The 16,322-nt window shown below is 47.5% G+C and overlaps 1 protein-coding gene across 3 annotated transcripts in view; it reads right to left on the bottom strand.

Moving 5' to 3' along the window:
- Positions 1-16,322, bottom strand: part of unc5b (unc-5 netrin receptor B) — a 75,757-nt gene that overhangs the window by 12,674 nt on the left and 46,761 nt on the right. Inside the window, exons 2-8 of one of the 3 annotated variants that reach the window (XM_054750189.2) lie at positions 14,642-14,872; positions 14,251-14,394; positions 13,646-13,749; positions 6,442-6,622; positions 4,878-5,045; positions 4,343-4,507; positions 2,589-2,621 (exon numbers count right to left, since the gene is read on the bottom strand). In XM_054750189.2, the coding sequence (XP_054606164.2) occupies positions 2,589-2,621; positions 4,343-4,507; positions 4,878-5,045; positions 6,442-6,622; positions 13,646-13,749; positions 14,251-14,394; positions 14,642-14,872 (1,026 nt within the window). The remainder of the gene's footprint in view (positions 1-2,588; positions 2,622-4,342; positions 4,508-4,877; positions 5,046-6,441; positions 6,623-13,645; positions 13,750-14,250; positions 14,395-14,641; positions 14,873-16,322) is intronic. The other 2 variants (XM_054750190.2, XM_054750191.2) reach the window with 2 other exon arrangements.

Below are 16,322 nucleotides of genomic sequence, written 5' to 3'. Positions count from 1 at the left end.
CTGGAGTGACATAGATTCTGCAGCAAACACTGTCAAGTATCTCCACGCAGTGAGATGAGTGTTGGTCTGTTAGCATCTGCAGGAAACCAAAACGTTTTTACATTTTTAAACCAAAAAGGACCTACAGCCTCTGTTTTATATTTTTTAAACTGGAATCTAATTTAATATCGACTGGATGTGCAGATTTTAAAGGGCACACATGCAAACAAGACAGCAGAGGTTGTTGTGGACTTTTGGAAGCACACAGCCCCACTTCCCCCATAACCCTGTCTGACACTCCCATCACGATGGTGGACTCATGTCGCTTCCTGGGTACCACCATCACCCAACACCTCAAGTGGGAGCCCACCATCACCTCTGTCATAAAAAAGGCCCAGCACAAGATGCACTTCCTGAGGCAGCTGAAGAAATTTAACCTGCCAGCACAGTCGATGAGGCAGTTCTACACCGCAGTCATCGGGTCCTTCCTCACCTCTTCAATCACTGTGTGGTACGCTGGAGCCACCACCAGCGACATGAAGAGACTGCAGGGTGTTGTACGTTCTGCTGAGAAGGTCACTGGCTGCAAACTCCCCTCCATTCAGGACCTGTACATCTCCAGGACATTGAGGCGTGCAGGTGGGATCACATATGACCCGCCTCACCCTGACACAGTCTCTTTGACTCGCTCCCATCTGGCGGGAGGCTTCGATCCATTTGGACCAGAACCTCTTTCCACAAAAATAGTTTCTTCCCCTCTGTGGTTGGACTCACGAACGTCAGTCGTAGAACAGCCCACTCCAGTAGCTTTGTTACTGCCACAACTGATTTGCTCTGATCAGCACCTATACACTGACTTTTACATAGTAGCCGCAATTATTGCCTCCGTATGATCATCTCATTGTGTTTATTTCTTAATTGAAATTTTTGCTTAACATTAATTTTTTTCTTGCGCCAAGTATCGCAGCAATTTGTGATTCTTGCGCATACGGCAATAAAACCCTTCTGATTCTGAAAATTAATTATATGCATCCTTAGGTGCTGGCATGTGGGTCTCTGCTGCCTAAAAACTCCAAACTTAAAAATGGCTGACGAGCAGCGGCAATAAAAAAAGACTTTGTACTGGATGTGTTAGACAAGCATAAATCTAATGGAGCGACGCATCACTGTGCTACTACAGTGCGTCCAAAAGGCCCTGCTTCATGGACGGTGGAAACACACCAGTTACCTATGACAGCTAATTGCTGCGTACTATGCTTCGTGGATGTTACGTGATGCTAATGTGTCCTGTGGAATAGCCTGGTTTCTGAGCTTATAGCAGCCTGAGCATTGGGGGTGGGGGGTGGCCAGCTCCAGTTTGTTTTCTTAAAGTGACAGAAACCTTAAACAACTCATTCTGGAAGGTACTGAAAATGTCAAGAATAAAAATGTTGAAATTGCATTATGTAAGAGGGATTTAATGCAAATAACTTAATAAACATGATTTTATAGCCTATAGAACTACTATAACTAAAGAAAAAATCATATGTCCCTGTAATATATCAGTTTAACAGCTCCTTCTAGTGCGCCGTGACTCGTATCAAAGTTAAATAATAAGGATGGATAGTGGAAGATTGATGGGGGGTACTTGTCCCTAATTTCACCTGCTCCTTGTTGAGTTTCCTCCCTTCTCTCTGGCTGGATGATTGGTTCTGACTGGTCAGCAGGCTCTTCGCTGCCTGCTTAGCACAAACTTCCTAACGCTGGCAGTGCCAGACCCAATCCAAACACGTGAGCCAGTCACACCACGACAGAAAAGAGGCAACAAGACAAGGAGCAAAGTTGGCGGGAGACAAGAAAGAAAAACAAACAAACAAACAAGAAGGAGTAGACAGGCTGGATACACAGAGGGAAGAGAGCTCTAGATGAGAAGCAATTTGGCAAAAAGGACGGGAAGCAGGATGATAAGGCTGTGATTTGTTGAGAGGACAGAGGGGTTGTAAGTGTGTTGAGGAGGGGAGAGGAGATAAACGCAGTGAAAGACACTGCAGAGCAAAAGGGAGAGGAGCAGAATGTGTGGAGGAGAAGAAAGCCGGAGGCAGACGGGCTGGCAGAAGGGAGCTCCGGTGCTCACGTGGTGAGATGGAACCGAATCCGACAGCCGTCCACACTTATTACCAGAAACGAAACAATGGCGAATTAGGTACATTATTGTGGCTACTTTCCCCTGAGACCACATCACATTAGGCTGGAGGAATTACCATCACTTCAAATGCAAACTAAATCACAGAGGGGCTGGAAAATCAAAGGCTAACAAATACTTTCCTCTGCGCCAAGGAGGCAGAATCTGCCACCGGATCAGATTTAAAATCTAAACAGAGACACGCATAAACGTCCTGGACTGAACTTGATCTGAGATGACTCAAAACAGATTCAACACCACGTGCTGACAAATATGCTACACACACACACACACACACACACGCACGCACGCGCGCGCACACACACACACACACACACACACACACGCACGCACGCACACACACACACGCACGCACGCACATGCACACACACACACACACACAATATGAAGTTGTGAAAGAGTGAAAATTGTGTGAGGGTGGACTTACGATGGCTGGCATGTTCAACTGAGATCTTTTTATCTGTTTGAACGAGAGAAAAAACAAGAGGAGAAAAGGAAAAGAAAACAAAAACATAATAAAAATGGACGGACTAGCTGTTAAGCAAATGAAAGTCACGATCATTTTAATTAAATAAAGAAACAAGGAAAGAAACCATCAGCATAAAAACAGAAAGTCAAACTAAATACATATTAACGGCAATAATAATGCAAAAATATTGAATTAAAAAATACATTTGCTAAATGTGCTATAATTTATTGGCTGTTTTATACAAGGAAGAAAATAAAGCCCGTTAGAAATGATTGTGAAAGCGATCTGAAAGAGATCCACGGAGTTAACGAGCAGTTTAAAAATGAACGCCTGTGTTTCTGCTCACACGTGGGAGACTGAAACGACCCCTTTATGAACCCTGAAGTGTTTATTATCACGCTAATCCTGTGAACACTGAACATTTTCCCCACCAGCGGGAGTAATTACGTCCAACGTGAATCATAACCAAGCAGTTTGAAAGATATCAAAACCATCTTTCAGGACGGTGTCACTTACTGATGCTCAAATGAAATAATCTTCTCTCCGTAGCATCATAAAAACGCAAAAATGGCTTCCATGAGTTTTGCCATTTGTCCAATAGCAATTAGAGACTTCCAGGATGCAGTGAGGATGATGCTTTGTGATGTCTCAGAGCATTTTACATTTATGGCTGCAGCGTTACATAGAGGGGAGATGACGGGAGGGTGCTTCCGTTACTTGATCGTCTGAACATCATCAGGGCAGACTGTGACCACAGAATAGTCATTTTAACATGCAGGGAAGTCCTGAAACGCACATCAGCAGCACGTTTCCCATTTACAGATCTTCTACATGCTTCCTGTCTTTCAGAACCAGCTGAGTTCTTATTGTCCTCCTGGGAATATGAAGCTGATCACAAATGAGATGATGTATTTGTCCAATCCTCACACTCTGAAGAAGCCTGTTTATGTCAGGACCTCATTCTCTCCCCATTGTACCTAAAATGAACCGAACCGAACATTGAAACCAAGGAATCAAACTGGGATTGTGCGTGTACCGTTACACCCCTACTTTATATATGTGCATACATACACATACATATTTGTGTGTACTTAAACACATCGTTGTGGATGTGCAACACTAGGATTCTGATGCACTGTCGGCTGGACCCTTCCCAGCTCATCACGGGCAGCACATTGGGTGTCAGTGTGAGTCTGACTCACTCTCATATGCTCTTCCCTGTGCTAATTTTTTTGACTTGGCCGTGTCATGCTCACTTCCCACTCGATCCGCTCTCCTAGCTCGCGCTCAGTCTTTCTTTTTCTTCCCCTCCTTTTCTGTTCTCGCTTCCATCTGTGCTTTTCAGATCTGGATCAGTTGCCGTCTCTGAAGCTAAATTTTCCCTCATGAATCATGTTGTCTGTGACTTAGTTCGCTTCACTTTCATCTCTCGGCACATTTGCGCTTTCATTGTGGTGCACTGGCCTAACACCTCGGGAATGCGGCTCCACGTTTATATTTAAAAAAGAAAAAAAGTCTTTGAAATGCGGTGAACTACAAGCAATCAAATCACTGCTGGCAGGATTTTATCACTCGAACAACCACCTGAAGCATCAAACGTTTAGCCAGGACTCTGATAGCCGTCACACAGTTGAACTATTTGGATTAGTGCAGCAAAATCGATCAGCGTAAAAAGGTCAGAGGGAGGAATTTGTTTGCATCACTTTACTTACTTCTTGCACACAGCCCCTCTGTGCAGTTTTTGCTCTCCATCATGCCTCCACTACAGTGCTTCCCTCCATTTATGGGTGGGGGGGCCTGGCACTCACGGCTGCGCCAGTGCGTGCACTCCGTCCCACAGGCGGACCACTTCGCCCACTCCGTCCAACCTCCATCCACTGAAAACAACAGCAGATGTGTGAGCAATTTTGCAGTTCAGAGACTTCAATCACTTCCAGGTGGAAGGCGATTTGGTGTGACACTATGATGGGGTGTGACGTAATGGAGGGAGGTGTTTTTGCAGTTTGCTGCTTTAGGACTGGGTTGCAGCAAGGCAAAAATCATCAGAATGGTGCATGAGTGAAATGCACTGTGTTCCTTCCTCTAGCAGCTACAAGAAAAAGGAAGTGCTGCTCTCGAACATGATTTACTTCAAGTTTGAGGCCTGATTTCATGGAGAACCAAAAGGGAAAATGTCTTCAAATTTATTCCGTTTGATGAACATTTTTGCTGAAGATGTTTTATTTAAGATACGTATATCCTCTTTACCTGGGCAGAGCGTGGTGCAAGTTACTCTCTGCACTGGCGGGCCCTCACAGAAGGCTCCTCCATTCAGAGGGGCAGGATTGGTGCAGCTGCGTGTTCGACGTTGCCAGCCCCGCCCACAACGAGCGTTACACTCGGACCATTCAGTCCAAGAAGACCAGCCTCCGCTCACTGGCACAGAGACACACAGACAGGGAAACACACCATGGAATTCCTTATTTTTGGACATTTTAAAGACTGGAGCTGGTCAGACAATAGGCCCGTTGCCATTATCAAACTTCCGGGTAATTTTTTCGGACCTGGCGGCATGCATGTGTCTTCATTAGGGCTACTCGCCGGGCCATTTCAGGGACCGACCGGGTACCTGAACTGGGCGGTGTGTACTCTGAAATGGACTGGTAGAGTCGCTGGGCGGGACTTGTGCTTAACTTATGCCAATCAAAATAGCTGTTTCTAAACTCAGAAATGCTGAAGAATATGCCCCCCCCCACCCCCCCCCCCACACACACACAGAATTAACGATGCTTCGTGCTCTCCTACAGAGCAAATATTATGTCACACAGCCGCTGTCTCGGTCCTCCAAATAATTAAATTATGACGTGGCAGAGTAAAACTTTTAATGTTATTAACTCGTTCACTGCCAATGACGATTAAAATCGTCATTTGCATGTTTTTACTGTGTGGGCATCGGAACGAGCCCCCGCGCTGAGAGAACAAACATCCCTGCTCTAAAGCATCCACAGACGACAGGAAGCAGAAAATCCATGTGTTAGGAGATCGTTTTGGGCCGCTGCTGTAAAAAAAAGTGTGGCACGAACCGGAAAAGCTTCTGCTGATCACAATTCAACAACGGATTATGAAAGAACGGATAAAACTTGAAACACGCAGATTCTTCCTGATGTAAGAGGTGAGTCTCCGCTTTGTTTTGGTTGTTTTGGCGTCGACATCATCCTAGCGTGCAACGTTCTGAGACTCTTAAAAAAACAGTAAAAATGGCGAGAAACGCTGGCAGCGAAGGGCTTTACCGATCAGGAAACGGCTGGCAGCGAATGAGTTAATGTCTGTGGACGCCTTTTGGCACTGACCAGTGACATCACTCAATGCCGAAATGGTTGAGATATGTTGACGTCTTAGCAAAGTACCTGAAGTACCCGTTGTCTTGTAAAGAGACAACGCCTGAGAGAAACGAGTAATCACATCTTTCCTAGTAGTCACCTTTCCCCCACCCAGAAATTTCCCAGAACTCTTGTAGTGGAAACACAGCTATAATCTCTATTTCTCCCAGCTGAGGCCACTCAGTAAGCCGAGTGATGATTGTGAAATACTCATCTATAACTTTAGCACAGACACACACTTGGCTGAAAGAATCCTTTAAGTTTTGCTTTAAACTCAGATTTGAGGCGATCAGGGTCTGACTCGACACTGCTAAACCAAGGAACACAGGGATGACCTGCCTTCCCAAAATTTTAATCAAAACAAACATCATCCATGAATGAGATGAGGTTATATCTGCGTGTGAGGCGTGGCGAAGGAAGGAAAGCGTAAAAAAGCGGGAGTTTTGTATTACCGTAAACAATAAGAGTGGCCGTGCTGCTCCGTCTTTTGGCCACCACGTTTCGAGCAACACACGTGTAATTGGCCGTGTCCGAGAGTCGAGCCTGTTTGATGATCAGATTGTGATCAATCGTGATCAGGAAATTAGAGTCCTGTGACGAATCTATGACATCCTCGTTCTTGAGCCAGTCCACCTGCAGGAGATCATGACACACCAAGGAAACCATGATAAGAACGTTGATTACGAAGGCAGGAAATTAATAATGGGTAAAAAACAAAATTACAGAGCAGATAGAACAACTAATCCATGTGTTCTGGGTGTTGATTCTTAACGTAAAATCATTGTACAAATCAGCAGGTGTTTATGCATGAGCATGACTCAGCGCTGCACACGCACAGCTGCTCGGTAAACATTGTAAACCTGCAGGGTATTAAGCCGTCACAACACACGGCAGTGATCAAATGCCTTTAAAAGTTGATCATTCTTTCCAAGGAGGAAAAGAAAACACAACCCATCCTCCCTAATAACACATTATAGTGTCTACAGCCACTGTTATTTACTCAGTCTGAAGTCAAACTCATTCTGAAATTAGCCCTTCTGTAGCCACACGACCATTTATTCAGCTTTTTCTGCAACACAGCTGTAACAGAGAGAAAGTGCAGCTTGGTAAAACCTGAATCTACATTTTGTTTTTTTGATTTGGTAGATTGCTTTTGTCTGAGAAAAATACACCAGAAAACAGAGATGAACATAAGCTCTTACAGCTCTAATGGTGAGACTACACAGAAGATCTTTGTTGGATTTTTAGTGTTTTTAAAAAGGTTTATTGAAGATGTACAAATGCAACAGGTAAATTTACAGTGACGTCATCCAACTGTGGACCCACCACCCGCAGGAAGAACATGAAGGGTCCGGTGCAATGTGGATCGGGTGGCAGACCAAGGCGGGAGCCTTGGCTGTCCGATCCCCGGACAAGAAAACTGGTTTTTGGGACATGGAACGTCACCTCGCTGGCGGGGAAGGAGCAGGAGCTTGTGGCAGAGGTTGAGCGGTACCGGCTTGATATAGTCGGACTCACCTCGACACATAGCATTGTTAAAGTTAAAAGTTAAAGTCTCATTAGTTGTCACACACACAGGTGTGTGTGCGAAATTTGTTCTCCGCATTTGACCCATCCCCTGGGGGAGCGGTGAGCTGCAGACAAGCCGCGCTCGGGAACTATTTGGTGGTTTAACCCCCCAATCCAACCCCTTAATGCTCAGTGCCAAGCAGGGAGGCATTGGGTCCCATTTTTTCAAAGTCTTTGGTATGACCCGACCAGGAGTCGAACCCCTGATCTCCCAGTCTCAGGGCGGACACTCTACCACTAGCCCACTGAGAAAGGCTGTGGCTTTGGCTCTGGAACCCAAGTCCTTGAGAGGGGTTGGACAGTCTCCTTTGCTGGAGTTGCTCCGGGTGAGAGGCGAAGGGCTGGGGTTGGCTTTTTTTTTAGCCCCAAGACTCTCTGCCTGTGTGTTGGGGTTTACCCCGGGGGATGAGAGGGTAGCTTCCCTGCACCTTCGGGACGGGGAACGGGTCCTGACTGTTGTTTGCGCTTATGGCCATATATCAGTTCAGAGTACCCACCCTTTTTGGAGTCCCTGGGACGAGTGCTAGATAGTGCTCCATCAGGGGACTCCATTGTCCTGTTGGGGGACTTCAATGCTCACGTGGGCAATGACAGCATGACCTGGAGGGGTGTGATTGGGAGGAACGGCCCGCCTGATCTGAACTCGAGTGATGTTTCGTTATTGGACTTCTGTGCAAGCCGCAGTTTGGCCATAACGAACACCATGTTCGAACATAAGGATGCCCATCGGTACACTTGGTACCAGGGCAGCCTAGGTTGCAGGTCGATGATAGACTTTGTAGTCATATCATCTGACCTGCGGCCGCATGTTTTGGACACCCGAGTGAAGAGAGGAGCGGAGCTGTCAACTGATCACCACGACACACAGAGTGAGTGGTGAGTTATAATAATAATAATACATTTTATTTCAAAGCGCCTTTCAGGACACCCAAGGTCACTTTACAGAAAACTCGTAATAAAATACAATAAAACAATAATAAAACCCAAACAAGAAAAAACAAAGAGAGAAACAGTTCAATAAAATCAGAGGTTGTAAGCAGATTTAAACATGTGTGTTTTGAGTTTTGATTGGAAAAGGGTAAAACTGTCGATGTTCCTGATGTCTGGGGGAAGTGAGTTCCAGAGACGGGGAGCAGAGCGGCTGAAAGCTCTGCTCCCCATGGTAGCGAGACGGGCAGAAGGAACCGCAAGATGGATGGAAGAAGAAGATCTGAGTGAACGGGATGGGGTGTGAATACTTATAAGGTCTGAGATATATGGAGGAGAGAGGTTGTGGATAGCTTTGAAGGTATGGAGGAGAATTTTGAAGATGGACCTGAATTTAACTGGGAGCCAGTGAAGCTGCTGGAGAACCGGGGTGATGTGGTGAAAGGAAGGGGTTCTGGTGATAATACGGGCTGCTGAATTCTGAACCATTTGCAGTTTATGAAGGAGTTTGTTGGGGAGACCATAAAGAAGTGAATTGCAATAGTCGATACGGGAGGTGACGAGGCTGTGGACGAGAATGGCGGCAGTGTGAGGGGTCAGTGAGGGACGGAGACGGTTTATGGAACGTAGATGAAAGTATGCTGACCGAATTAAGTTATTAATGTGAGCTTGAAAAGAAAGTGAGCTGTCAAGAATGTCACCCAGACTCTTGACGTGAGGGGAGGGGGAGACTATGGTGCTGTCAATAGTTAAAGAAAAGCTGTCAGATGTTGAGAGGGTGGAGTTAGTGCCAACTAGAAGAAGTTCAGTTTTATTGCCGTTGAGTTTGAGGAAATTAGAGGTGAACCATGATTTGATTTCAGAGAGGCAGAGTGTAAGGGAGGATGGTGGGAGAGTTGAGTTGGGCTTACTGGAAATGTAGAGCTGGGTGTCATCCGCAAAGCAAACTGGATATTGAATTTGCGGAAGATTTTGCCGATAGGGAGGAGGTATACTATGAAGAGGAGGGGCCCCAGGACAGAGCCCTGGGGCACACCTGACTTGACTGGGGAGGGTTCTGAGGTAAAGGATTTTAACTGGATGAACTGAGTGCGGCCAGTAAGGTAAGATTGAAACCAGCTGAGGGGGGTGTGAGTGATGCCTAAGGAAGAGAGTCTATTAAGGAGGATGGAATGAGAAATGGTGTCAAAGGCTGCACTCAGATCGAGGAGAATAAGAATAGAGATTAAACCAGAATTAGCAGCAATGAGTAGGTCGTTAGTGATCTTGATGAGAGCTGTTTCTGTGCTGTGGTGGGGACGGAAGCCAGACTGAAACTGTTCATAAAGGTTATTGTGGGTGAGATGGGAATGGAGCTGAGATGCAACAATTTTCTCTAGGACTTTGGAAATGAAGGGAAGATGGGAAATGGGACGCAGGTTATTGAAATCATTGGGATCTAAACCAGGTTTTTTTAGAATAGGGCTGACTGAAGCGGATTTGAATAGGGATGGGACCGTACCAGAGGATAGTGAGGAATGAATAATGGCCATTATAAAAGGGAGCAGAGAAGAAAGGCAGGATTTAACTAAAACTGTTGGAATAGGGTCCAGTTGACAGGTGGAAGGTTTGGATTTGGTGATGTAATCTAATATTTCTGAGGGATGGGGAAGTTCAAAGGAGGAGAACTGAATGGTGGGTTCAAATAAATCAGGAGAGGGAGGGGAGGAATGAGGTAAAGAGAGATGGATTCTATTGACCTTATCATTAAAAAACTGAAGGAGAGAGTTACAGGTTTCTGAAGAGTAAAGATGGATGGGTAAGGAGTCGGGAGGCTGAAAAATGCTGTTCATGATGGAAAATAATGCCCTAGTGTTGCTGGAGTTGGACGAGATGAGACCGGAGTAATACTGAGATTTGGCATGGGAGATGGAGTCCTTGTAGAGAGAAATCTGAGCAGAATATAAGTCTTTATGGATGGTGAGACAGGTTTTCTTGTAGAGTCTTTCAAGCCTCCGGTTGGTAGTTTTCAAGGAGCGTAGGGCAGGGGTGAACCATGGAGCAGACCGAGTAAAATATACAGAGCGGGATTTGATGGGAGCAAATGAATTAAGGATAGAAACCAGACCGTTATTGTACTGAATGACAAGATCATCGGGAGTAGAGGACAAATTAGGGGTCAGGGTGGCAAAACTGGAGGACAGGGAGGCTAGATCAATGTCCTTAATATTACGAAAAGAAATGATACGTGGTGACTTGATGATGGAGAGACGGAGGGGAACAGAAAAGGAGATGAGGAAGTGGTCCGTGAAAGGGAGCGGGTCAGCTGTACAGTTGGAGGGGGTCAGGCCGGAGCAGCAGATAAAATCCAGGGTGTGACCTTTAATGTGAGTGGGAAAATTGGCATACTGATGAAAACTGAGGCTGTCCAAAGATGAGGAGAAGTCTTTGCTGAGGGGGAGGGCCATATTGTCCATATGAATATTAAAATCACCAAGTAAAATTACATTTGGGGAAAGGGTGGACAGATGGGATAAAAGAGCAGAGAGTTCATTTAAAAACTCAGAGCTGAACTTGGGGGGACGATAAACAGTGACAATTATTGTGGGGGTCGGGCCGGAGAGTTGACAGGCGAGGCATTCCAGAGTGGTGAGAGGAGGAAGGTTTACGGGAAGGACCTTCCAAGTCTCACGATAGAGTATCGCGAGACCACCACTGCGGCCCGACCCACGGGGTTTGGAGAGGTAAACAAATCCGGGAGGAGTACAGTCATTGAGTTGTGAGAAATCACTGGGTTGTTGCCATGTTTCGTTCAGACAAAGAAAGTCTAGCTTATGGTCACTGATGGTCACTTCCCCTGCCATCTGATCCAGTTGGGGAAAATGCTGCATAGACCTGGCAGACCCAAACACATAGTGAGGGTCTGCTGGGAACGCCTGGCAGAAGAACCTGTCAAGACGGCCTTCAACTCCCACCTCCGGCAGAGCTTTGACCGCGTCCTGAGAGCAGTGGGGGACATTGACTCCGAGTGGGCCTTCTTCCGCTCTGCGATTGTTGAGGCGGCTGTTGCTAACTGTGGTCGCAAGGTGGCCGGTGCCAGTCGGGTGGCAACCCCCGTACCTGCTGTTGTACACCAGAGGTTCGGGGAGCTGTCAGGCTGAAGAAGGAGGCCTACAGTGCGTGGCTGGTCTGTGGGTCTTTGGAGGCAGCAGACAGGTACCGGATAGCCAAGCGGGGTGCAGCAGTGGCAGTTGCCGAGGCAAAATCTCGGGCATGGGAGGAGTTTGGTGAGACCATGGAGAAAGACTATCGATCGGCTCCAAAGAGGTACTGGCAAACTGTCCGGCGCCTCAGGAGAGGAAGGCAGCAACTCACTCACACTGTTTACAGTGGGGATGGGGAGCTGCTGACGTCAACTGGGGCTATAGTCGGACTGTGGAAGGAATACTTTGAGGAGCTCCTCAATCCTACCTATGTGCATTTCGAGGAGGAACCAGAGGCGGGAGACCTGGGGATGGACTGTCCAATCTCGGGGGCAGAAGTTGCTGAGGTAGTCAAACAACTACACAGCGGCGGAGCCCCGGGGGCGGATGAGGTTCGTCCTGGGTATCTCAAGGCTATGGATGTTGTAGGGCTGTCATGGTTGACACGTCTCTGCAACATTGCGTGGTCATCGGGGGCAGTTCCTGTGGAGTGGCAGACCGGGGTGGTGGTTCCCATCTTTAAGAAGGGTGACCTGAGGGTGTGTTCCAGCTATAGGGGGATCACACTCCTCAGCCTCCCTGGAAAGGTCTACTCCAAGGTACTGGAGAGGAGGGTCCAATCGATAGTTGAATCTCAGATTGAGGAGGAGCAATGTGGTTTTCGTCCTGGCCGTGGAACTGTGGACCAGCTCTATACCCTTGCAAGGGTGATGGAGGGGGCATGGGAGTTTGCCCAACCAATCCACATGTGTTTTGTGGATTTGGAGAAGGATTATGACCGTGCCCCCAGGGGCACCCTGTGGGGGACACTCCAGGAGTATGGGGTGGGTGGCAGTTTGGTCCGCATAGTCGGTAGTAAGTCTGACCTGTTCCTGGTGAGGGTTGGACTCCGCCAGAGCTGCCCTTTGTCACCGGTTCTGTTCATTACCTTTATGGACAGAATTTCTAGGCACAGCCATGGTGTGGAGTGTGTCGAGTTTGGTGGCAGGAGAATCTCGTCTCTGCTTTTTGTGGATGATGTGGTCCTCCTAGCTTCATCCAGCTCTGACCTTCAGCTCTTGCTGGGGAGGTTCACAGCCGAGTGTGAAGCGGCTGGGATGAGGATCAGCACCTCCAAATCTGAGACCATGGTTCTCGACCGGAAAAGGGTGGCTTGCCAACTCCGGGTCGGGGGAGAGGTCCTACCTCAAGTGGAGGAGTTTAAGTATCTCGGGGTCTTGTTCACGAGTGAGGGTAGGAGGGATCGGGAGATCGACAGGCAGATTGGTTCAGCATCTGCAGTGATGCGGACGCTGAGCCGATCTGTCGTGGTGAAGAGGGAGCTGAGCCAGAAAGCCAGGCTCTCGATTTACCGGTCGATCTACGTCCCAATCCTCACCTCTGGTCATGAGCTTTGGGCAATGACCGAAAGAACGAGATCGTGGATACAAGCGGCCGAAATGAGTTTCCTCCGGAGGGTGGCCGGGCTCAGCCTTAGAGATAGGGTGAGGAGCTCGGACATTCGGGAGGGACTCGGAGTAGAACCGCTGCTCCTCCGGACCGAAAGGAGCCAGTTGAGGTGGTTTGGGCATCTGGTCAGGATGCCTCCTGGACGCCTCCCCAGGGAGGTGTTTCGGGCATGTCCTGCCAGCAGGAGGCCCCCGGGTCGACCCAGGACACGTTAGAGAGGTTACATCTCCAATCTGGTCCGGGAACGCCTTGGGGTCCTGCCGGAGGAACTGGTGGAGAAGGCCGGGGAGAGGACGGTCTGGAGCTCCCTAGTTGGGATGCTGCCCCCGCGACCCGGACCCGGATAAGCGGAGGAAGACGACGACGACGTAAATTTATTTAATCCTTTTTGTCAGTGTTGAAGCAGACATTCAAAATGTGTTTGTCTGATTAGTTTAATCTCTGCTTTGATGTTCTTAAAAGATAATTCGGACCTTCAAAGAGTGTTAAAATAGTTAAATGAGAAGGTGAGGAAGACGGGAGCACCAACCTCCGCAGCAGGCATGCCCTCTGGGGGCCGACACTGCAGCAGCACCTCCTGCTCGAGCCGCACCTCCCTCCCCAGAGGCTCCTGCTCAAAGTTCTTCCTCAGGTCTGCAGGGGGTGACACACAATGACGTCAGACGTTATATGGATGCCCCTCAACAGCAAACTGACACTCAATCTATCTGGGTGACACTGGCTGCCATACAGACACACATGCGTTCACACACTATGTGAAGCTACAAAAAGCTTCTGTCACATTTTTCACTTCATAAACACGCAACGTGTCAATCACCCGGCACCACACATTACCGCGGGGGACTGAGATGGAGCGCTACAACAGATTTATTTGCATAAATACTTAAGCTGACACGTACGACAAGCTAAAAGTCAGAAACGTTTTCTCTTTCACCGTCTCCTAATGTCTTCCAGTTCCTCTCTCTCTCTCTCTCTCTCTCTCTCTCTCACACACACACACACACACACACACACACACACACACACACACACACACACACACACACACACACACACACACACACACACACACACACACACACACACACACACACACACACACACACACACACACAGAGGGAAAAGAGCACTGACATGCAATGCGAACATAGGCGCGATTGCTCTTGGTGGTGCCGGCTGAGCTCCAGGCCACACACTGACACCAGTAGTCCTCAAGCCCAAACAGCTCCTCCACCTGGGTCCTCGATACTGAGATGTCCACCTCTCGCACCACCAGACCTGTGTGCAGATGCAGAAAGAGGGGAGGGGGGGATCATTGAAGCATATTTTTCACAGCACATTTAATTTATGCACTGGCTGAATGCCAAAAGCAGTTTCCACGCACATAAAATCCTAATGGATTTAATGGATTATATAGCTGAAAATGATGTTGGTAATTAAGAATGATGTTTATCTCTTTGAAATACAAGGTGACATTAGTTGAGAGAGAGAGAGAGAGAGAGAGAGAGTGTGTGTGTGTGTGTACCTGTGATCTGGTCCAGACTCTCTCTGGTGATGTGATCATTCTGATTGACCCACTCTCCGTTACATTTAAAGTAGATCTGGGTGGCCGGGGACGCCCGGCAGCGCAGCTGGACCGGCCGGTTCTTTACAATGAATCCGTCCTCAGGTTCCAGCAGGAATTCTGGGAGGGGTTCCGCTGGCGCTGACGGGAACTGGTCGGGGAGAACCTCGGCTTCGCTGTAGTCGCTGCTCTCTGCAAACATAGAAATTAAGATGATTATTCTCCAAAGGGAAAAACCAGCAAACTTCCAAGGGAAAAAAAGAAAGACAAAAGCAAAATGGCAGATTTGTCCAAGTAAATGGACGTGAGTAAGTGTGTGACAGCTTTTCTTATGCATCTCAGTCCAGCTACGGGGTGTTAGGTGTATTTTAAGAAGCCAGTTAAGGTGTTGACAGGGTGCGTAAGCGGAGGAGTACAGTGACATTTTAGCCTCTGTGTATCGCCACTAATCTGCCCAGTGCAGGCCTCCTGCTTTGGTCTCTCTGGATGCGTCCATGCTTCTCGGGTTGAAGAGAAGAGCCGCTGACCTTTCACATATAGGTCCTGTTGATAGCACATTATCCTCTGACATTTCCGATGCGACACATCCCTCCTGGCAGCACTGCCAAGCTTCTCCTGCCAGGAAGGACACAGAATTCCTGACCTCTTCAGGGCAGACTTTCTCCCCCTAATAAAGATGGGTTAATGCCCCTGCCTGCAGTGAATCAATGCTGCAATGCTTTAGGCGAGTCTTAGACACAATACAGAATATTGTATATCACTTTGACAAATGGTGCACTTGAGGAAATGGAAGATTTTAGATGCAGAAAAGCACAAAGACAGCCAGACATTTCTGTTTTTCCACATTTGTCTGTTATGCATAATGCAAATGCACCTGGTATGCAGATTCACGTTGTCTGGGAATGTTTCAAAGGTGTAGGTGTTGGGAAGTGACAATATTTTCATTCACTGTTTTAATATCGTCTCCCTTTGAGCTCCTATTATCACATGCAGTTTAGTGTAATCCGGGTTTAAATTTCTACACAGCTCCAGCCTTTCAGTGGAAAACTTGCTTCTGCTCATGAAACTGATCCGAATTCAATAAACATTTATTTGATAACTGCAGCAGAGAGCAGGAGAGTGACAGCATCAGCACCAGTCAGGAGATTTCCAACAGCTCTTCGCATATTCAGCCAGTTTTTTTATTCTCCCACTGACATAAACACACACGCAGAAAACACACACACACACACATTCTTACACAGCAGTCTCACACTTCTTAAATCTCATTTGCTGCACTCAGTGGATCAAGAGGCGTGGGAGCAGATACAGCTGATTTAGACCAGGCAAATTTGCACTGCTCTGTTTATGGAACGTATTAAGCCAATCCTGATTAGTTATTCTACCAGGAAACAAGAGAAACTACTTTAAAAAGATACCGTCTTCTAGTATGTTGTGTTCCCATTTGGTGTTTCTAAAAACAGACCGTTTTCTCCTAGAGACTGAGACGCGGCTCAGAGCTCTGCAGGGCTGAGGCTGCAGGACACAAAAGCAGGGCTTCTGCTGGCTCGACCCATGATGCATCCTCCTGCATTCCTCACAGCTCTGCTTCATTTTGGCACAAATGTGCTCGTTCTTTCAATCACGACTTAAAGCAGAGTTT

Source organism: Nothobranchius furzeri, chromosome 12 (genome assembly GCF_043380555.1).
Source record: "Nothobranchius furzeri strain GRZ-AD chromosome 12, NfurGRZ-RIMD1, whole genome shotgun sequence".
Classification (NCBI taxonomy): domain Eukaryota; kingdom Metazoa; phylum Chordata; class Actinopteri; order Cyprinodontiformes; family Nothobranchiidae; genus Nothobranchius; species Nothobranchius furzeri.
Note: the sequence above shows the minus strand (reverse complement) of the source record. Positions and strands in the feature narration are given on the sequence as shown.